The 18,523-nt window shown below is 42.4% G+C and overlaps 1 protein-coding gene across 2 annotated transcripts in view; it reads right to left on the reverse strand.

Moving 5' to 3' along the window:
* The window catches only part of tbc1d4 (TBC1 domain family, member 4), a 128,607-nt gene that overhangs the window by 15,965 nt on the left and 94,119 nt on the right, over window positions 1-18,523 (reverse strand). For both annotated transcript variants that reach the window (XM_023981807.2, XM_023981806.2), the window contains 4 exons: window positions 15,682-15,894; window positions 3,276-3,440; window positions 2,772-2,930; window positions 2,082-2,326 (listed from right to left, as the gene is read on the reverse strand). In XM_023981807.2, the coding sequence (XP_023837575.1) occupies window positions 2,082-2,326; window positions 2,772-2,930; window positions 3,276-3,440; window positions 15,682-15,894 (782 nt within the window). The remainder of the gene's footprint in view (window positions 1-2,081; window positions 2,327-2,771; window positions 2,931-3,275; window positions 3,441-15,681; window positions 15,895-18,523) is intronic.

Consider the following 18,523-nt stretch of genomic DNA (forward strand, 5'->3'; position numbering starts at 1 on the left):
AAATTATGCTTAAAAAATATTTCTGCCGCCCATGGGCAAAACAGGAATGTTTGGTTTATTCCAAAAATACCAACATACTAGGCTCATCCTTACTGAAAAGGCATCTTCCAATGTGCAATTGTTCTTGTTCCCCGGCATTCGTTCATTTTGCGAATTCGTACGAGATAAAGAACCAAAATGAGTGTAACAACCTGGAATTTAAAGCATACTTAAAACATTTATATTTTCTCATTCCCAGAGTACAATGTACAGTTATTTGGACATGGCCATAGTCAGACATCAGCCTTGAAACACACTTACAACATAGTACACATATAGGATGCATACATGCAGGATCTGGCTAGATGTTTTTACATAGTTATTACTCCTGAACATCTGACTGCATAGGCCTACCGCTGATTTGATGATAGCTTACTCCTACTCCACACAAAACAGTCAGAAAGGGTAGCTAACAAGATAAACGGCTACCAACCACGCCGTCTCCTAAAAGTAGACGGACGATCAGATACCTTACTTTCCTCACCCCGACACGGCTCCTTAGAGAAGAGAATAACAACAGATGAAGACCCGAAAATGACCCTAAACTGAAGCAAGCATGCTCCAGCCCTGACAGAATAGTCCCGATAGTTGAACCTAGCGAGCGCTTAGAAAGAATCACAAATCAAATGTTAAACCCACCCAGTTACTAACAGCGGAAGGTTTGTCAACACTGCTAGCCAATAGAGAACAAATAAAGAAACAATGGAGAGAAACATTCGACCTGTGTGAACTTTGGGTTGGCCTTAGCAGAGCCCAATAAGAACACAGTTAAAGGCCTGAGAGGGCAGTGGTTGGCCATAAACCAGCCCTGAGTTGCCAGATAGATTAAACATTACCACGCCTGCTTGTGCATTTACCAGTCAGAACAGGTCACATGGCTAAGCTAGTAAAGTTGTATAGCCAAGACTAACAGAACGAACAGTACAGTTTGGAAGGTTTGGTTATTGTTTGCTGTATGTGATAGTAGAGCGGTGGCCTGAGGGAACACACCTAATGTGTTGGGAGAAGTGTCATGAACTGAAATGTTACGTAATATTTTTAATGTTCTTTAATGTTACGTAATATCTTTAATGTTGCTGGACCCCAGAAAGAATAGCTGGGGATCCTTAAGAAAAACAAATAAATTCATCATCGTCCTACTTCACAGGTGAGAAGCCCTTGTGAGATTGTTTGATTTTCAAGAGGAATGGAACCCTACTCCTACCCACTGTTGCCCTAGCTTCTGTATTTCAAAAAGGAAAAAAATAACTGAACAGAGCTCGCAAAAGTGGAACAAGCCCCGACATGAGTGGCCAATGATTCATTGACACAAGCGTCACTATGTACCATTTGTGCCAGGATGTTATTGTGTTGAATTATTTGTGGTGAAAGTGCTAGCAAGTTGTCATTGTTATCACATACAGGTAACTGCCTAAATAAAGGAAACCAATCACTCAATCAAATGTATTTTATAAAGTCATTTTTACATCAGCAGATGCCACTAAGTGCTTATACAGAAACGGAGCCTAAAACCCCAAGAACAAGCAATGCAGATGTAGAAGCACGGTGGCTAGGAAAAACTCCCTAGAAAGACAGGAAGCTAGGAAGAAACCTAGAGAGGAACCAGGCTCCGAGGGGTGGTCAGTCCTCTTCTGGCTGTGCTGGTGGAGATTACAGAGTTCTTGAAGATGTTCAAACGTTAATAGATGACCAGCAGGGTCAAATAATAATATCAGTGGTTGTAGAGGGTGCAAAAGGTCAGCACCTCAGTAGAAAATGTCAGTTGGCTTTTCATAGCCGAGCATTCAGAGGTCAAGACAGCAGGTGCGTAAGAGAGATATCATTTTATCCCTTATTTACTAAAGTGTTTCCATTATGTTGGCAGTTACCTGTAGTTTCTTAGGTAATACCATATAAACACCAGGTGAATACTAGATTAAAGTACCAGAATTATTATAATATTTTTTTTTAAACTGGGCTTTTAAATAAAGCATTACCGAAATGTCCTCTTAGAGGTCCAGCAAACATCACCCTCCCTCCCATCCATTCATCCATCCCCCTACCTGTAGAGAAGTCATGTCAGGCCTGTATTGTCTGCGGAAGCCCAGGTCGTACATCAGGAACTTGAGCATGTCAAAGGCCTGGTCCTCACTCATGTGCAACAGCAGGATACCTGCCACAAAGCTGATGCCCTGGCAGTAGCCCACCTCAGTGTCTAACAGAGAGTAGGCCTTGAGCAGATTGTAGAGGGACAGCTGCCCTGCACCCAGCTGGGCTGAGAAGTACTGGTGGGTGGGGAACGTCCGACCTATTGAATTCATTCAAATAAGAAATAAATACACCAATCAATCAACTGGTGTGTGTTTGTTTTTGTGTGTGTATGTATGCTTGTGTATGTACCAGAGGAGGCTGGTGGAAGAAGCTATAGGAGGATGGTCTCATTGTAATGGCTTGAATGGAATAAATGGAACGGATTCTATGTGTTTGATACCTTTCCATTAATTCCATTCCAGCCATTACAACGAGCCTGTCCTCCTATAGCTCCTCACACCAGCCTCCTCTAGTGCATACACAAGCATGCGCACACATGGAGTATTACTGGGCAGTGTGCTGCTTCAGCAGGTCCTGGTGGAGTGTGTGTGCAAGTGTGTGTGCAAATGCATGCGTGCCAGCGTGCATGTGTGTCTTTGTTTGTGTGTGTGTGTGTGTGTGTGTGTGTGTGTGTGTGTGTGGATGCATGCACGTGCACATACCCAGGTCAACTAGTATGGAGTGCTGCTGGGCCGTGAGCTGCTTCAGCAGGTCTTGGTAGGGGGTGTCTGGGGCGTGGCGGCCGGGGGGCAGACGGTGTCTCAGGCGGTGCTGCTGGGAGAAGAGGAGCCACACCTCCCCACGCCTGCCCTTAGGGACACCTGGGGACAGAGATGAAGATGTTTTGGAGTACAGAGCGTTGGATGTGTCGGGAGGATGGAGAAAGTGTAGGATGTGGTAGGAAGATAAACACATTACATTACACATGCGATACATAGATTAGCAAAGACAGGCAACCATACTAATACAGACATACAATGCGGGCGCACACGCACACACGTACACACGCACGCACACGCACACGCACACACACACACGCACACACACACAACAGATGTCTGGGGCAGCTGCAGAAAGAGGTGTGACTTCAGCACACACACCCCCACCCACCCACCCACCCACCCAACACACACACCTCAACCCTTATCTCTCTCTCTCTCGCTCACCCTTAGAGATTGCATTGTGGACCTCCTCTTTGTCCAGCGGGACGACCTTGGCTCTGCCCGGAACGCTCAGCTTCCTGTCCCAGAAGGCTAGCACATCTTTAATGCACGTCCCCACTTCCTGGTAGTCCAGCTTCATCTTCCGGATGTGCAGCTCGTCTCGACTTGCTAGCGGAGAAAGGTCACACAGAGAGGTCAAGAGGTCAGAGAGAGATCAAAGCAGTGTTAATTTCGGCAACGAAAATAGTGATGAAAATGTAACATTTTTCAGTGGCAAGTGACGAGATGATAACTGGCTATATAGACCCAGAAAAAACGAACGAAACAAAAAATATTTTTCATTTCAGTTGACGAAAACGACATCTCTGTGACTAAAATCTGACAAGTAAGTGGACTGGACAAGAGTTTTTGGAGACATTAAGAGCTTTTCAGTGTTATTTGTTTGGTCCAATGAAAAGCATGAATGACATTAGCAGAATTGTAGCCTCTGCCGAGTCCCCAACAACCGGATGTTCCGGTTTTCTGGGGAAATGGAAAGGGATCCTGTTACAAGACATCTGCTTTTGAATGTTAACAAGCTGACACTCCATCTTAACTCCTCCATGTTTACTAGATTGTTGAACAGTGCAGAAGAGAACCTGCCTAGACAGTTTTTTTCTTCTTCTCGTCAAGACCAGTACGTAGGGGGATCAAGTTTCAGGTGTTTACTTAACACCTACTACGCTAGTTAGGTTAGCAGAATTGTAAGGCTTTCTCATTTCAATGTTGCAATGCAGTATAAAATAAATACCATGCCCAGGTCATTCACGAGTCACCTCTCTGTGTTTACTTAACGCCTACTACGCTAGTTAGGTTAGCAGAATTGTAAGGCTTTCTCATTGCAATGTTGCAATGCAGTGTAAAATAAATACCATGCCCAGGTCATTCACGAGTCACCTCTCTGCCCGGCAACTGGTCACCAATTTGGTTGCAACGAATCATTGACAAAAAAAGGGGCAACGTTTGGAGCCACTTTACTTATCATGTTGATTCAAACAAGACCAAACGCAACGTTTCCACAGGAGAAGACAGCATTTGCACCAACAAGTTGACAGGGAAAAATACTACAAACCTCAAGAGACATCTGGAAGTGCATCATTCCAATATATACGCTCATGTAATAACAGATTGATAATGCTAGCTAGTTAGGTTGCTTCAACCTATTAGATATTTTAACACTAAAATATAACAATATTACCCTATTGTCAACGCACAATTCATGACAATCACTGGATCAGGTTGCCTATCAAAATATCTTGAATCATGCATTCCTTCTTGGACATGTTAGAATCTAGATGAAACAATATATTTCTTAAATAGTCTACCACCTCAATAGTTTTACACAGACTAAAGCACCGTAAATTATTTTATAGGGTGATTCGTGTTTTTTTCTATTGCGTGGGAAAAAATATATGTATTTTGTATCTGCTGTGTTATTCTGCCAATTTGGCTGTTGGGAAGAAAATCATGCGGACGGATGTTATGCCGAACATTATGTTGGTAGGACAAGGCTACATGTATGTTTGTGCTCATGGAAGTCAGTGATTTATGTTTACTACAGGTTAATGAGGCAATACAAATGTTCTGTGACTAAAATGGCACACTGTTTAATCATTTTGACAATAACTGGAGAGTCATTTGGCAGTTTTATGTGGTAATAGTGCGGTGATTGGTCAAATTTGCAAGCCCTCTCTTGAAATGCAGGACATTGTTGATTTTGCCAAATTTTGGGCGATCGCAGAATCCAAAAATTCTTGAGGGACTGCTTCTAGCACATCAGAAGGTCATTATTTTGAATGTATATGGTATGAAGTGCCTAGGGGCCGAGCGATTGTTTTGTTTCTGGATGGTGTAAAAGTGTTAATTCACAGTTAAATGTGTGTATTCGATCCAGACATTCTACAAATAGTTGTGTTCCAGAATCACAAACAGAAGTGAGACGCAAGTGAGAGATTTGTGACCCTCCCAAAATAAACAGGAGACAGAAACAACAGCTTGACAGGAGTGTTGGTGTTTTTATACATAGCCTATCTATCTCAGATATCAAACTAATGCTAACTATATCCCATCAGACATCACTCTAGCTATCGCCTTGGATATCCAACTCCAGCTAAAACTAACTTTGCTTACTACCCTATATGTGACCCGATTCAAGAAACTAGGCGTATGTCGCAAGTCATGACTTCACAGCAGAGCCACTTGAACGTAAAAAAGTTTATCGATGATGCAGAGGTAAAACCTGAGGACCCATGCTAAATCTTTTCAGACTCCTGAGGGGGAATAGGTTTTGTTGTGCCCTCTTCACGACTGTCTTGGTGTGCTTGGACCATGATAGTTTGTTGGTGATGTGGACACTAAGGAACTTAGCTCTCAACCTGCTCCACTACAGCCCCGTCGATGAGAATGGGGGCGTGCTTGGTCCTCCTTTTTCTGTAGTTCACAAACATCTCCTTTTGTCTTGATCACGTTGAGGGAGAAGTTGTTGTCCTTGCACCACACGGTCAGGTCTCCGACCTCCTCCCTATAGGCTGTTTCATCGTTGTCGGTGATCAGGCCTACCACTGTTGTGTCATCGGCAAACTTAATGATGGTGTTGGAGTCGTGCCTGGCTGTGCAGTCATGACTGAACAGGGAGTACAGGACAGGACTGAGCATGCACCCGAGGGGCCCCCGTGTTGAGGATCAGCGTGACGGATGTGTTGCTACCTACCCTTACCACCTGGGGGCGGCCCGTCAGGAAGTCCAGGATCCAGTTGCAGAGGGAGGTGTTTAGTCCCATGGCACTATGGTGTTGAACACTGAGCTGTAGTCAATGAATAGCATTCTCACATAGGTGTTCCTTTTGTCCAGGTGTGAAAGGGCAGTGTGGAGTGCAATAGAGATTGCATCATCTGTGGATCTGTTGGGGCGGTATGCAAATTTGAGTGAGTCTAGGGTTTCTGGGATAATGGTGTTGATGTGAGCCATGACTAGCCTTTTAAAGCATTTCATTGCTACAGATGTGAGTACTACGGGTCGGTAGTCATTTAGGAAGGTTACATTGGTGTTCTTGGGCACAGGGACTATGGTGTCTGCTTGAAACATGTTGGTATTCCACACTCAGACAGGGAGAGGTTGAAAATATCAGTGAAGACACTTGCCAGTTGGTCAGCGCATGCTCGGAGTACACGTCCTGGTAATCCATCTGTTGATCTGTTTAAAGGTCTTGCTCACATCGGCTACGGAGAGCGTGATCACACAGTCGTCCGGAACAGCCGGTGCTCTCATGCATGCTTCAGTGTTGCTTGCCCCGAAGCGAGCATAAAAAGGCATTTAGCCTGTCACATCCGACGAGATTCGGAGCCGGTGTAGATGATTCATTCTTAGTCCTGTATTGACGCTTTGCCTGTTTGATGGTTCGTCGGAGGGCATAGCGGGATTTTTTATAAGCTTCCGGGTTAGAATCCCGCTCCTTGAAAGCGGCAGCTCTACCTTTTAGCTCAGTGCGGATGTTGCCTGCAATCCATGGCTTCTGGTTGGGGACGATGTCATCGATGCACTTATTGATGAAGCCAGTGAACGATGTGGTGTACTCCTCAATGCCATCGGAAGAATCCCGGAACATATTCCAGTCTGTGCTAGCAAAACAGTCCTGTAGTTTAGTGTGGTCCCGTGTGGCTCAGTTGGTAGAGCATGGCGCTTGCAACGCCAGGGTTGTGGGTTCAATTCCCACGGGGGGACCAGGATGAATATGTATGAACTTTCCAATTTGTAAGTCGCTCTGGATAAGAGCGTCTGCTAAATGACTTAAATGTAAATGTAAATGTTAGCATCTGCTTCATCTGACCACTTTTTTATAGACTGAGTCACTGGTGCTTTCTGCTTAAATTCTTTCTTGTAGGCAGGAATCAGGAGGATATGTTTATGGTCAGATTTGTCAAATAGGAGGGCGAGGGAGAGCTTTGTACACGTCTCTGTGTGTGGAGTAAAGGTGGTCTCGAGTTTTTTTCCCTCTGGTTGCACATTTAACATGCTGATAGAAATGAGGTAAAACTGATTTAAGTCTCCCTGCATTAAAGTCCCCGGCCACTACGAGCTCCGCCTCTGGATTAGCGTTTCCCTGTTTGCTTATGGCGGTTTACAGCTCATTGAGTGCGGTTTTAGTGCCAGCATCGGTCTGTGGTGGTATGTAGACAGCTATGAAAAAAATAGATGATAACTCTCTGGGTAGATAGTGTGGTCTACAGCTTATCATGAGATACTATACCTCAGGCGAGCAATACTTTGAGACTTCCTTAGATATCGTGTGCCAGCTGTTGTTTACAAATATACATAGGCCGCCACCCCATGTCTTACCAGAGGCTGCTGTTCTATCCTGCCGATAGAGTGCATCTCCCACCAGCTGTATGTTATTAATGTCGTGGTTCAGCCACGACTTGGTGAAACAGAAGATATTATAGTTTTTAATGTCCTGTTGGTAGGAAAAGCGTGCTTTCAGTTTATCCCATTTATTTTCCAGCGATTGAATGTTGGCTAACAGTACGAATGGCAAAGGCAGATTAGCCACTCCTGATCCTCACCAGGCACCCTGATCTCTTTCTGCGAAATCTCTGTTTCTTTCTCCAGGGAATGACGGGAATGAGGGCCTTTTCGGGTGTTTGGAGTATATACTTCCCGTCTGACTCATTAAAGAAAATGATGCGTTCAATTCGAGGTGAGGAATCGCTGTTCTGATGTCCATAAGCTCTTTTCGGTCATAAGAGACGGTAGCAGCAACATTATGTACAAAATAAGTTACAAACAATGCAAAAAAACAAACAAAATAGCACGGTTGGTTAAGAGCCAATAAAACAGCAGCCTTCCTCTCCTCATCTTTCATATGCCTTCTCGAACATGTGAACTTTCATGCGCCTTATTAACAAACCTTTATGCCATCTGTAAATACGAATAAAGTTGTTAAATGAAGAGGCTAAGAATAAGACAGGAACCTTCCCGCTAGCCATGATTGGCTGAGATAATGAGTGGGCTGGACATGCTGAGAGATGAGTTTCAGAATGTTCTGCGGTGTAGCATCTTGTGTCTATAACATGAGCTGCTCGTTATGCGTAGATAATCCTTTCTACTGCAGTTTTTTCTAAAGATATAGTGTTAGCCATGGAGAACTGCAAATATGTTGCTACTGCTCTCAATAACATTGCTGCCCTGAATATATCAGGTGATATCGACAAAGGTCAGTGGGAAAAAGTTGTGATGGACTACTTTCTGGAGGACAATCGTGCCATGCTGACTCTCTCTGACTCTGGAAATTAATCAGACGATGAGGAAATCCCTGATTTAGATAAAAACATTTTCATTGAAGAAGACATTGTTGAGTCTTCTGATGCCGGTGATGGGGAAGAAACGGCGATCAACAGTGTTGTTGTCACGGAGGAAGTTGACCGAGTTTTGAAATCAGTGGAACACAACGGGCCAAACAAGCTGTACAAACAAAACGGAAACGAAACAGGATGTCTTATTTAATGAAAGGGGTTGCAGTCTGCCGTGAAGGGTTCATCTACGTATACAGGTAAGAATCTAGCTACAGTTTCAGATATTATACGTTTCTAATTTTGTCAGAAAGTTGTTTTCATTGCAAGTTAAGGCTTGCTGTTAGCTAGCCAGCTGAGGCTAGATGGCTGGCTTGCTGTTAGCTAGCCAGCTGAGGCTAGATGGCTGGCTTGCTGTTAGCTAGCCAGCTGAGGCTAGATGGCTGGCTTGCTGTTAGCTAGCCAGCTGAGGTTAGATGGCTGGCTTGCTGTTAGCTAGCCAGCTGAGGTTAGATGGCTGGCTTGCTGTTAGCTAGCCAGCTGAGGTTAGATGGCTGGCTTGCTGTTAGCTAGCCAGCTGAGGTTAGATGGCTGGCTTGCTGTTAGCTTGCCAGCTGAGGTTAGATGGTTGGCTTGCTGTTAGCTAGCCAGCTGAGGTTAGATGGCTGGCTTGCTAGCTAACGTTAACATTGAACCTAACTTATTTGGTTAACTTTAGCTATGACAATCGGTTTGTATTGCTAGTAACATTACTCTATGGATTGGGATTATAGTTAATTTTTTAGCAAGCTAACGTTAACGTGACATGTCTAAACAAAACACCCCAAGTTAAAGCTTGATGTTAGCTAGCTAACGTTAGCTGAGGTTAGATGGCTGGGTTGCTAGCTAACATTAATTTAGGTATATGAATTGTGTGTAACGTTAGTGATGTTTCTCAGAATGCCATTTCGCATGGCTAGTTATAGCCTAATGTTAGCTATCGTTTTTTATTGCTAGTTAAAGCTTGCTGTTAGCTAGCCAGCTGACGTTAGATGGCATACATTATGTGTATGAAGTGTGTGTACTGATGTTATCTCAGAATGCCATTTTGCATCTATTGTATAATAATGCTAAAATATTTGTATCTGTCTTTCAGCATGAGTAAAACACTCCTGACTCTCCTCCAGCAGTCATACAAGGAGAAGGGTCTAACGCCTCCCATCAAAAAGAGAGCCGGTCCAAGCAAGCACAGGCAGCAGCGCAGTCATCAACTACATGTACCATTTCTTCACCAACTATGGAGTTGGGGAAACACGTGTGGACCTGAATTGTGATAACTGCAGTGGCCAAAACAGCGCTTCAGAATGACCAGAGTGAACACTTTGTCTGAGATTGCTAGTGCTGTGAAGGACAGCACTGTGACACACAGCCAACATTCCACAGCTGTTTGGACTAGAGGATGGTACGGTGCCGGTGGAAAGCTATGGCTGGCAACAACACCTGAGTCCGTACTTCAGGCCGCTGCCACAGATCAAGCAGTACCAGTGAAATTCATTGTCATTGAATGAGGTTATTCTTCTTATCTAAACTTGGGAGGTGAATTGATGTTGTGCAGGGTTGTAATGTCTTCTGATTCTTTGTTGTTATTCCTTGTTTTACAGCTTCGATGCTCTGGAGCCTGGTGTTGTTGTCGCTAAGGAGCGTTCAGACTCAGTCAGGACCAGGTTTCAGCTGCGCAACGCTGACATCCTTCCTCCCAGAAGGTCTGCCTGTAAAAGCCCCACCTGGACTGGACACAGCTAGACAAACATATATTTTTGAGAAGATCAGGGAGTTTTGCGATGAAGAGGCTATGGACATCATATGCCCTGCAACAAAGTCAAGGGTAGGACAAAAACAGGCACTCCGAATATAGATTCCCTTGTTCATGCGTGGTTCAGATGGACCAGTCATCAGCACTATCTGCAGTGCCTCTATTCAAATGACTCTCTCCTAACACACACGTTGCTGCTACTATTTTTTTTATCCTGCTGCTCACCCACTTTACCCCTGATTGTATTATAACTACCTTGTCTATCGCTGATGTCGTTATTTATATTGTTCTCGTACATACTGTATATTATTGTATTTTGACAGTATCTATTTCTGATATTGCTACTATGCAAGTAACCCTTTGGCTGTACCGTTTACACCTTCTGTAGAGACCTACCAATTTTAGTCTTAATCTTTACTACACTGCTCACTGTTTAGCACATGACCTCACATGTGAATCCTTAAAGAGATGGGTGGGGCTAGCTTAAGAGGGTGTAAACAATGCTGAATGGGTGTAGAAGAGCTCTCTAGTAGGTGTACCCAAATCTTCAAGGACCATTTTCTCAAAAGTGAGTTTACAAGTGTATCAACTTTCAAATCAGAATTACTTTCCCATTGTTCCTCAAAAATGCTGTGTATGATATACCATTTTGTAGCTGAGTCTCTACTTTTATCCAAAACCCAATTTCAAATTTTACTACATAGGACCGAATACAGATGGTGAGTCACATATACAGTGCATTCGGAAAGTATTCAGACCCCTTGACTTTTTTCACATTTTGTTATGTTATAGCCTTATTCCAAAACAAATATTTGTTTCTCATCAATCTACACACAATAGATAATAATGACAAAGCAAAAACATGTTTGTAGACATTTTTTTTTTTATATACCTTTATTTAAAAAATAAAAAAAAAGTATTCAGTACTTTGTTGAAGCACCTTTGCAGCGATTACAGCCTCAAGTCATATTGGGTATGACGCTACAAGCGTGGCACACCTGCATTTGGGGAGTTTCTCCCATTCTTTTCTTCAGATCCCCTCAAGCTCTGTCAAGTTGGATGGGGAGCTGTGCTGCACAGATATTTTCAGGTCAACTCAGGGACATTTAGAGACTTTTCCCGAAGCCACTCCTGCGTTGTGTTGGCTGTGTGCTTAGGGTCATTGTCCTGTTGGAAGGTGAACCTTCGCCTCAGTCTGAGGTCCTGAGTGTTCTGGAGCAGGTTTTCATCAAGGATCTCTCTGTACTTTGCTCCATTCATCTTTCCCTCGATCCTAACTAGTCTCCCAGTCCCTGCCGCTGAAAAACGTCCCGACAGCATGATGCTGCCACCACCGTGCTTCACGGTAGGGATGGTGCCAGGTTTCCTCCAGACGTGACGCTTGGCATTCAGGCCAAAGAGTTCAATCTTCGTTTCATCAGACCAGAGAATCTGGCCACCCTACCATAAAGGCCTGATTGGTAGAGTGCTGCGGATATGGTTGTCCTTTTTAAAAGGTTCTCCCATCTCCACAGAGGAACTCTGGAACTCTGTCAGAGTGACCATTGGGTTCTTGTGCACCTCCCTGACCAAGGCCCTTCTCTCCTCTGATTGCTCAGTTTGGCTGGGCGGCCAGCTCTAGGAAGAGTCTTGGTGGTTCCAAACTTCTTCCATTTAAGAATGATGGAGGCCACCATGTTCTTGGGGACCTTCAAAGCTGAAGAAATGTGTTGTTACCCGTACGCAGATCTGTGCCTCGTCACAATCCTGCCTCGAAGCTCTATGGACAATTCCTTCGACCTAATGGCTTGGTTTTTTCTCTGACATGTACTGTCAATGGTGGGACCTTATACAGACAGGTGTGTGCCTTTCCAAATCATGTCCAATAAATTTAATTTACCACATATCGATTCCAATCAAGTTGTACAAACATCTCAAGGATGATCAATCTGTTTTTATTTTTAATACATTTGCAAAAATTTCAAAAACTCTTTTTTTTCTCGCTTTTTCATTATTGGGTATTGTGTGTAGATGGATGAGGAAAATATTTTATTTAATCCATTTTAGAATAAGGCTGTACCGTAACAAAATGTGGAAAAGGTCAAGGGGTCTGAATACTTTCCGAATGCACTGTACCTTTAGATATCTAACTTTAGCTAATGCTAACAACAGTGTCTTCAGAAAATACCCCTCTATTTATTCCAAAAAATGTCACTCATCTACATACAATACTACGGAAAAATATTTGGGCCAATTGAAAATAAAAAAATATAAAGAGTGACAGGTGGTGGATTTTTCTTTACTACTTTAAAAAATTGGAAAAATATTGTATAATAATAGTGAATACATCTAAACTATGAAATAACACATATGGAATCATGTAGTAACCAAAAATAGTGTTAAACAAATAAGAATATATTTTACATTTTGAGATTTTTCAAATAGCCACCATTTGCCTTGATGACAGCTTTGCACACTCTTGGCATTCTCTCAACCAGCTTCATGAGGTAGTCATCTGGAATGCGTTTCAATTAACACGTGTGCCTTCTTAAAAGTTATGATGTAGAATTTCTTTCCTTCTTAATGCGTTTCAGCCAATCAGTTGTGTTGTGACAAGGTAAGGGTGGTATACAGAAGATAGCCCTATTTGGTAAAAGACCAAGTCCATATTATGGCAAGAACAGCTAAATAAGCTAAGAGAAACGACAGTCGATCATTACTTAAGTCAATACGGAAAATGTAAGAACTTTGAAAGTTTCTTCAAGAACAGTCGCAAACACCATCAAGTGTTATGATGAAACTGGCTATCATAAGGACAACCACAGGAATGGAAGACCCAGAGTTACCTCTTCTGCAGAGGATAAGTTCATTAGTTACCAGCCTCAGAAATTGCAGCCCAAATAAATGCTTCACAGAGATCAAGTAACAGACACATCTCAACATCAACTGTTCAGAGGAGACTGTGTGAATCAGGCCATCATGATCGAATTTCTGCAAAGAAACCACTACTAAAGGACACCAATAAGAAGAAGACACTTGCTTGGTCCAAGAAACACGAGCAATGGACATTAGCCTGGTGGAAATATGTACTTTGGTCTGGAGATTTTTGGTTCCAACCCCTGTGTCTTTGTGAAACGCGGTGTGGGTGAATGGATGATCTCCGCATGTTATGGTGTGCTTTGCTGGTGACACTGTCTGTGATTTATTTCGATTTCAAGGCACATTTGACAAGCATGGCTACCACAGCATTCTGCAGCGATACACCATCCCATCTGGTTTGGGCTTAGTGGGAATATCATTTGTTTTTCAACAGGACAATGACCCAACTAGAGGTCGACCGATTACGATTTTTCAACGCCGATACCGATTATTGGAGGACCAAAAAAGCCGATACCGATTAATCGGCCAATTTTTTTATATATATACAGTTGAAGTAGGAAGGTTGCATACACCGTAGCCAAATACATTTAAACTCAGTTTTTCACAATTTCTGACATTTAATGCTAGTAAAAATTCCCTGTCTTAGGTCAGTAAGGACAACCACTTTATTTTAAGAATGTGAAATGTCAGAATAATAGTAGAGAGAATAATTTAATTCAGCTTTTATTTCTTTCATTTCATTCCCAGTGGGTCAGAAGTTTACATACACTCAATTAGTATTTGGTAGCATTGCCTTTACATTGTTTAACATGGGTCAAAGGTTTCAAGTAGCCTTCCACAATCTTCCCACAGTAAGTTGGGTGAATTTTGGCCCATTCCTCCTGACAGAGCTGGTGTAACTGAGTCAGGTTTGTAGGGCTCCTCGCTCGCATACACTTTTTCAGTTCTGCCCACAAATCTTCTATAGGATTGAGGTCAGGGCTTTGTGACGGCCACTCCAATACCTTGACTTTGTAGTACTTAAGCCATTTTGCCAGTATGTTTAGGGTCATTGTCCATTTGGAAGACCCATTTGCTTTAACCTCCTGACTGATGTCTTGAGATGTTGCTTCAATATATCCACATAATTTCCCTTCCTCATAATGTCATCTATTTTGTGAAGTGCACCAGTCCCTTCTGCAGGAAAGCACCCCCACAACATGATGCTGCCACCCCCGTGCTTCACGGTTGAGATGGTGTCCTTCGGCTTGCAAGCCTCCCACTTTTTCCTCCAAACATAACGATGGTCATTATGACCAAACAGTTCTATTTTTGTTTCAGCAGACCAGAGGACATTTCTCCAAAAAGTACAATCTTTGTTGCAAACCATAGTCTGGCTTTTTTATGGCAGTTTTGGAGCAGTGGCTTCTGCCTTGCTGAACGGCCTTTCAGGTTATGTCAATATAGGACTTGTTTTACTGTGGATATAGATACTTATGTACATGTTTCCTACAGCATCTTCACAAGGTCCTTTGCTGTTGTTCTGGGATTGATTTGCACTTTTCGCACCGAAGTTTGTTCATCTCTAGGAGACAGAACGCGTCTCCTTCCTGAGCGCTATGACGGCTGCGTGGTCCCATGGTGTTTATACTTGCDTACTATTGTTTGTACAGATGAACGTGGTACCTTCAGGCATTTGGAAATTGCTCCCAAGGATGAACCAGACTTGTGGAGGTCTACAATTTATTTTCCAAGGTCTTGGCTGATTTCTTTTGATTTTCACATGATGTCAAGCAAAGAGGCACTGCGTTTCAAGGTAGGCATTGAAATACATCCACAGGTACACCTCCAATTGACTCAAATGATGTCAATTAGCCTATCAGAAGCTTCTAAAGCCATGAGATACATTTCTGGGATTTTCCAAGCTGTTTAAAGGCACAGTCAACTGTGTATGTAAACTTTTGACCCACTGGAATTGTGATACAGTGAATTATAAGTGAAATAATCTGTCTGTAAACAATTGTTGGAAAAATTACTTGACAAAACTATATTTTGTTAACAAGTAATTTGTGGATTGGTTGAACGAGTTTTAATGACTCCAACCTAAGTGTATATAAACTTCCGACTTCAACTGTATATCCTTTCAGATATCTAATGTAACTCTAGCTATTATCCTCTCAGATATCATACTCTGGCTTACGATAACTATGTTCTCTCATATCTAACTCTGGCTAATGCCAATACCAACTTTTTTCATGTCCTGAAATTGTTCAAATGCTATTTTAGGCTTAAAGATTAGATTTAGGGTTTGGGTTAAGGGTTAGGGAAAATAGGATTTTGAATGGAAATAAATGTGTGTGTGTGACAGGGGGTTGGGTACATGTGTAAGCAAAGAGACAAGTTTCCTTTGTCTCTGCATAATAGATGACTAAAGCTCCATTCTATTCTCACTCACCCTCCAGTCTCTGGTTCTCCTTCTCCATGCGTAGCAGCAGTATCTGCTGGTGGATCGCCGTCTTCCATAGGGCCCGGTAGTGCACCGCCGTCCTCTTGGGCCTCTTCCCAGTGAAGGGGTCGCCCGAGGTGGGCAGTAGGCTGGCCAGGGGGTCCAGACTTGGGTCGAAGGTGCGGGGGGAGAGGGGCAGCAGGTCCATCACATCACAGTGGTCTGAGAGACAACACATCCAAATAACTGAGACTGCAGTCACTTTTAGGAGGTTGTAAGTAGGGCTGTGGCAGTCACGAAATGTAATCAGCTGGTGATTGTCAAGCAAATAACTGTCGGTCTCACGGTAATTGACCGTTAATTAACATAAACAAATGTAGAATCTCCTGGCTTCCACACATAGCCTACAAGCCACTGATGTAGACCTTTGGAACATCTACATTTTAAAAAGTCTAATAAATCCATGTAATATAGCCTACGGCATCACAATAAATACATTATTCATTTTAGACAGGTCTAAAGAAACATGATATGAAGAAAATGTAGTCCATTTCTGAAGAACAGAACATCATACTCTGAGTTGTCCTGGTGTTAGGCCGTGATCTGGCTATGCCATATGGCTATGGGCTACACTAGTTCATTTAGTAGACAAGACTTGCTTAGAATACCGTGGCATTATTTTATAGTATGAAGAATACAATTGAATAAAGCTGAATAAAATAGAAAGGATATTTGAGGGAGTGTGCACACGCGGTTATTCTGTGTTGAGCAGTTAACAAAGAAATAGCTATTCCTATATGCTTAATTTAGAGTTATTCATGTACCTTTAGTTGTTCTACAAACATTGGGCTATATGTTTTGATTTTTAATACTTTGTAAAGGCGCATGATGCGACTAATGGTGATTTGAAAAAAGTTGCATGAGCTCTGCTTTGTTTTTTGCTCAGGCTCATCAGTCACTCATTCACAATTTGAAAAGCACTTGATAATGCCTAGAATTTCACAGCGGCATCCCCTTTGTGTGGCCGTAGTGCACCATAAAAATTCCATGCTTTTGCAGCCAGTAGCCGTTGTGCCCTTCTCCCTGAGTGCTGCCTGCTCCAAATCACATCACAATCAGGTGATTGGGTCTTTCTCACAGGCTACAAGTGAAGACAGACACATCTGGGATGCAACTGCGCGCGTCCTTATTTCCGAGGTGCATATTGAAGATATTGGAAGAACTGTCCATGTTTACTTTTCATCAGCCAACAAGATGAGTAGACCTAACGAAAAGCAAAAGCCCTAGCCTATGTCAATCTACTATCTCCATTAGTACAAAAGTCAATCTATTCTAGGCGAGAAATAAATATTCCAAACATAGTCTGGGACAGTTGTGGGATGCGATAGATCCCAAATTTATACGACCACTACCTTCAAAAACACTTTTTTATGCAATGTGGCTGATGCAACAGATCAGAACGTTTGGCTTAAAATGAACTATTAGGATTTTCTTCACATTTTAAGTGCAGCAATGCACACATGGTAGTAGGCTATAAGCACGTATGTTCCAATAGCAGGAAAACACTATTATCAAAAGTGACCGCAAATGTGATTATGCATGTAATGGTTTTATTATAAAATATGCATTTTTATGGTGAAAATTATCTTACGAAATGTGAAACTCACACGCTGCTTATGTATTCCAATTAGGTTCTACACTCCTTGTAAAGCAGATTAATTTGCTTAATTTTAAGAAGTTATTTGGCCACTTTAGTTGTGATACAAACCTATAGGCCTATGGGTTAGGCTACATGAGGTGTGCGACTATGACAAAAAAATAAGCTTTGTTTCTTATGCTGGGCATCATTCATAAGTGATGATATATAATTCACAAGTGATAGGCTAATATTGTCACCCATGAGACTATTCTTGATTTAATCTTGTCTTTACATATACTAACTAATATATGTGTGAAATTTGTTTTGATTTAGAATGCACCATTATCATGCACCTGTATTGAAACAGGGGCATGCAGGAAAAAATACATGTCATCTATGCACTTAAATGGAGGATGCTTTTCCCGTGGTTCATTTTCATGCCAGCCAGGTAGGCTATACTCCTGTTGTAAATATAAGCTATGTGCTTAATATTAGGAAAGTTAGGAAATAGTAGTAGGCCTAGCCTATAGAAAGCTGATGGGATCCTCCTCTTTTTAGTAGAGGCCATCACTGTTTTCTTGCGCAATTTCAAAGCCTATAGAAATGTTGCGCAACATGAGCTCGTGGGCTCTCATGACGTGTTTGATTAGATTTTCGATTACATTTGCATTGATGTCAGAGTGATTTGAGGGACAATAGAGTGCGGAGTACCAGGCAGTTAGCAAGTCTGGTAGGCTACTAATGACCACCAGCATCAGAGCTTGGAGAATCGCCTAATAACCGTGACTAAATGGTCACGTGGAATTTGACTGCCTTCCTGACTCGTGACCACCGTAGTGGCGGTAATACGGTCACCGCAACAGCCCTAGTTGTAAGTGGGTCTCTTGCAGGCATGGTGTTTTAGTGTTTGAGAGGCCACAAGAGTTCAAGGATATATATGCTAATCATCACAAATTCATTATACATTCCAACTTTGCTGACTATATTGCAAGCCTATTGTAATTCTGTACTAAAAGAACTGTAAGCGGGAATGCATTGTATTGGGTATTGTAATCTGATTATGCCGTTCTTAATTGCCCGATGGGAAAAATACATTTGGACTGAATTGAGTTTTATTGAATTGTACCAGTGTCTTATGGATGGTTTGTAATTACAAACCATCTGTGCTTGAGATGGGGAGCTACACTGGGGCTTCGGGAAAACAGTCTATTT

This window comes from Salvelinus sp. IW2-2015, linkage group LG36 (assembly GCF_002910315.2).
Source record: "Salvelinus sp. IW2-2015 linkage group LG36, ASM291031v2, whole genome shotgun sequence".
Classification (NCBI taxonomy): Eukaryota; Metazoa; Chordata; class Actinopteri; order Salmoniformes; family Salmonidae; genus Salvelinus; species Salvelinus sp. IW2-2015.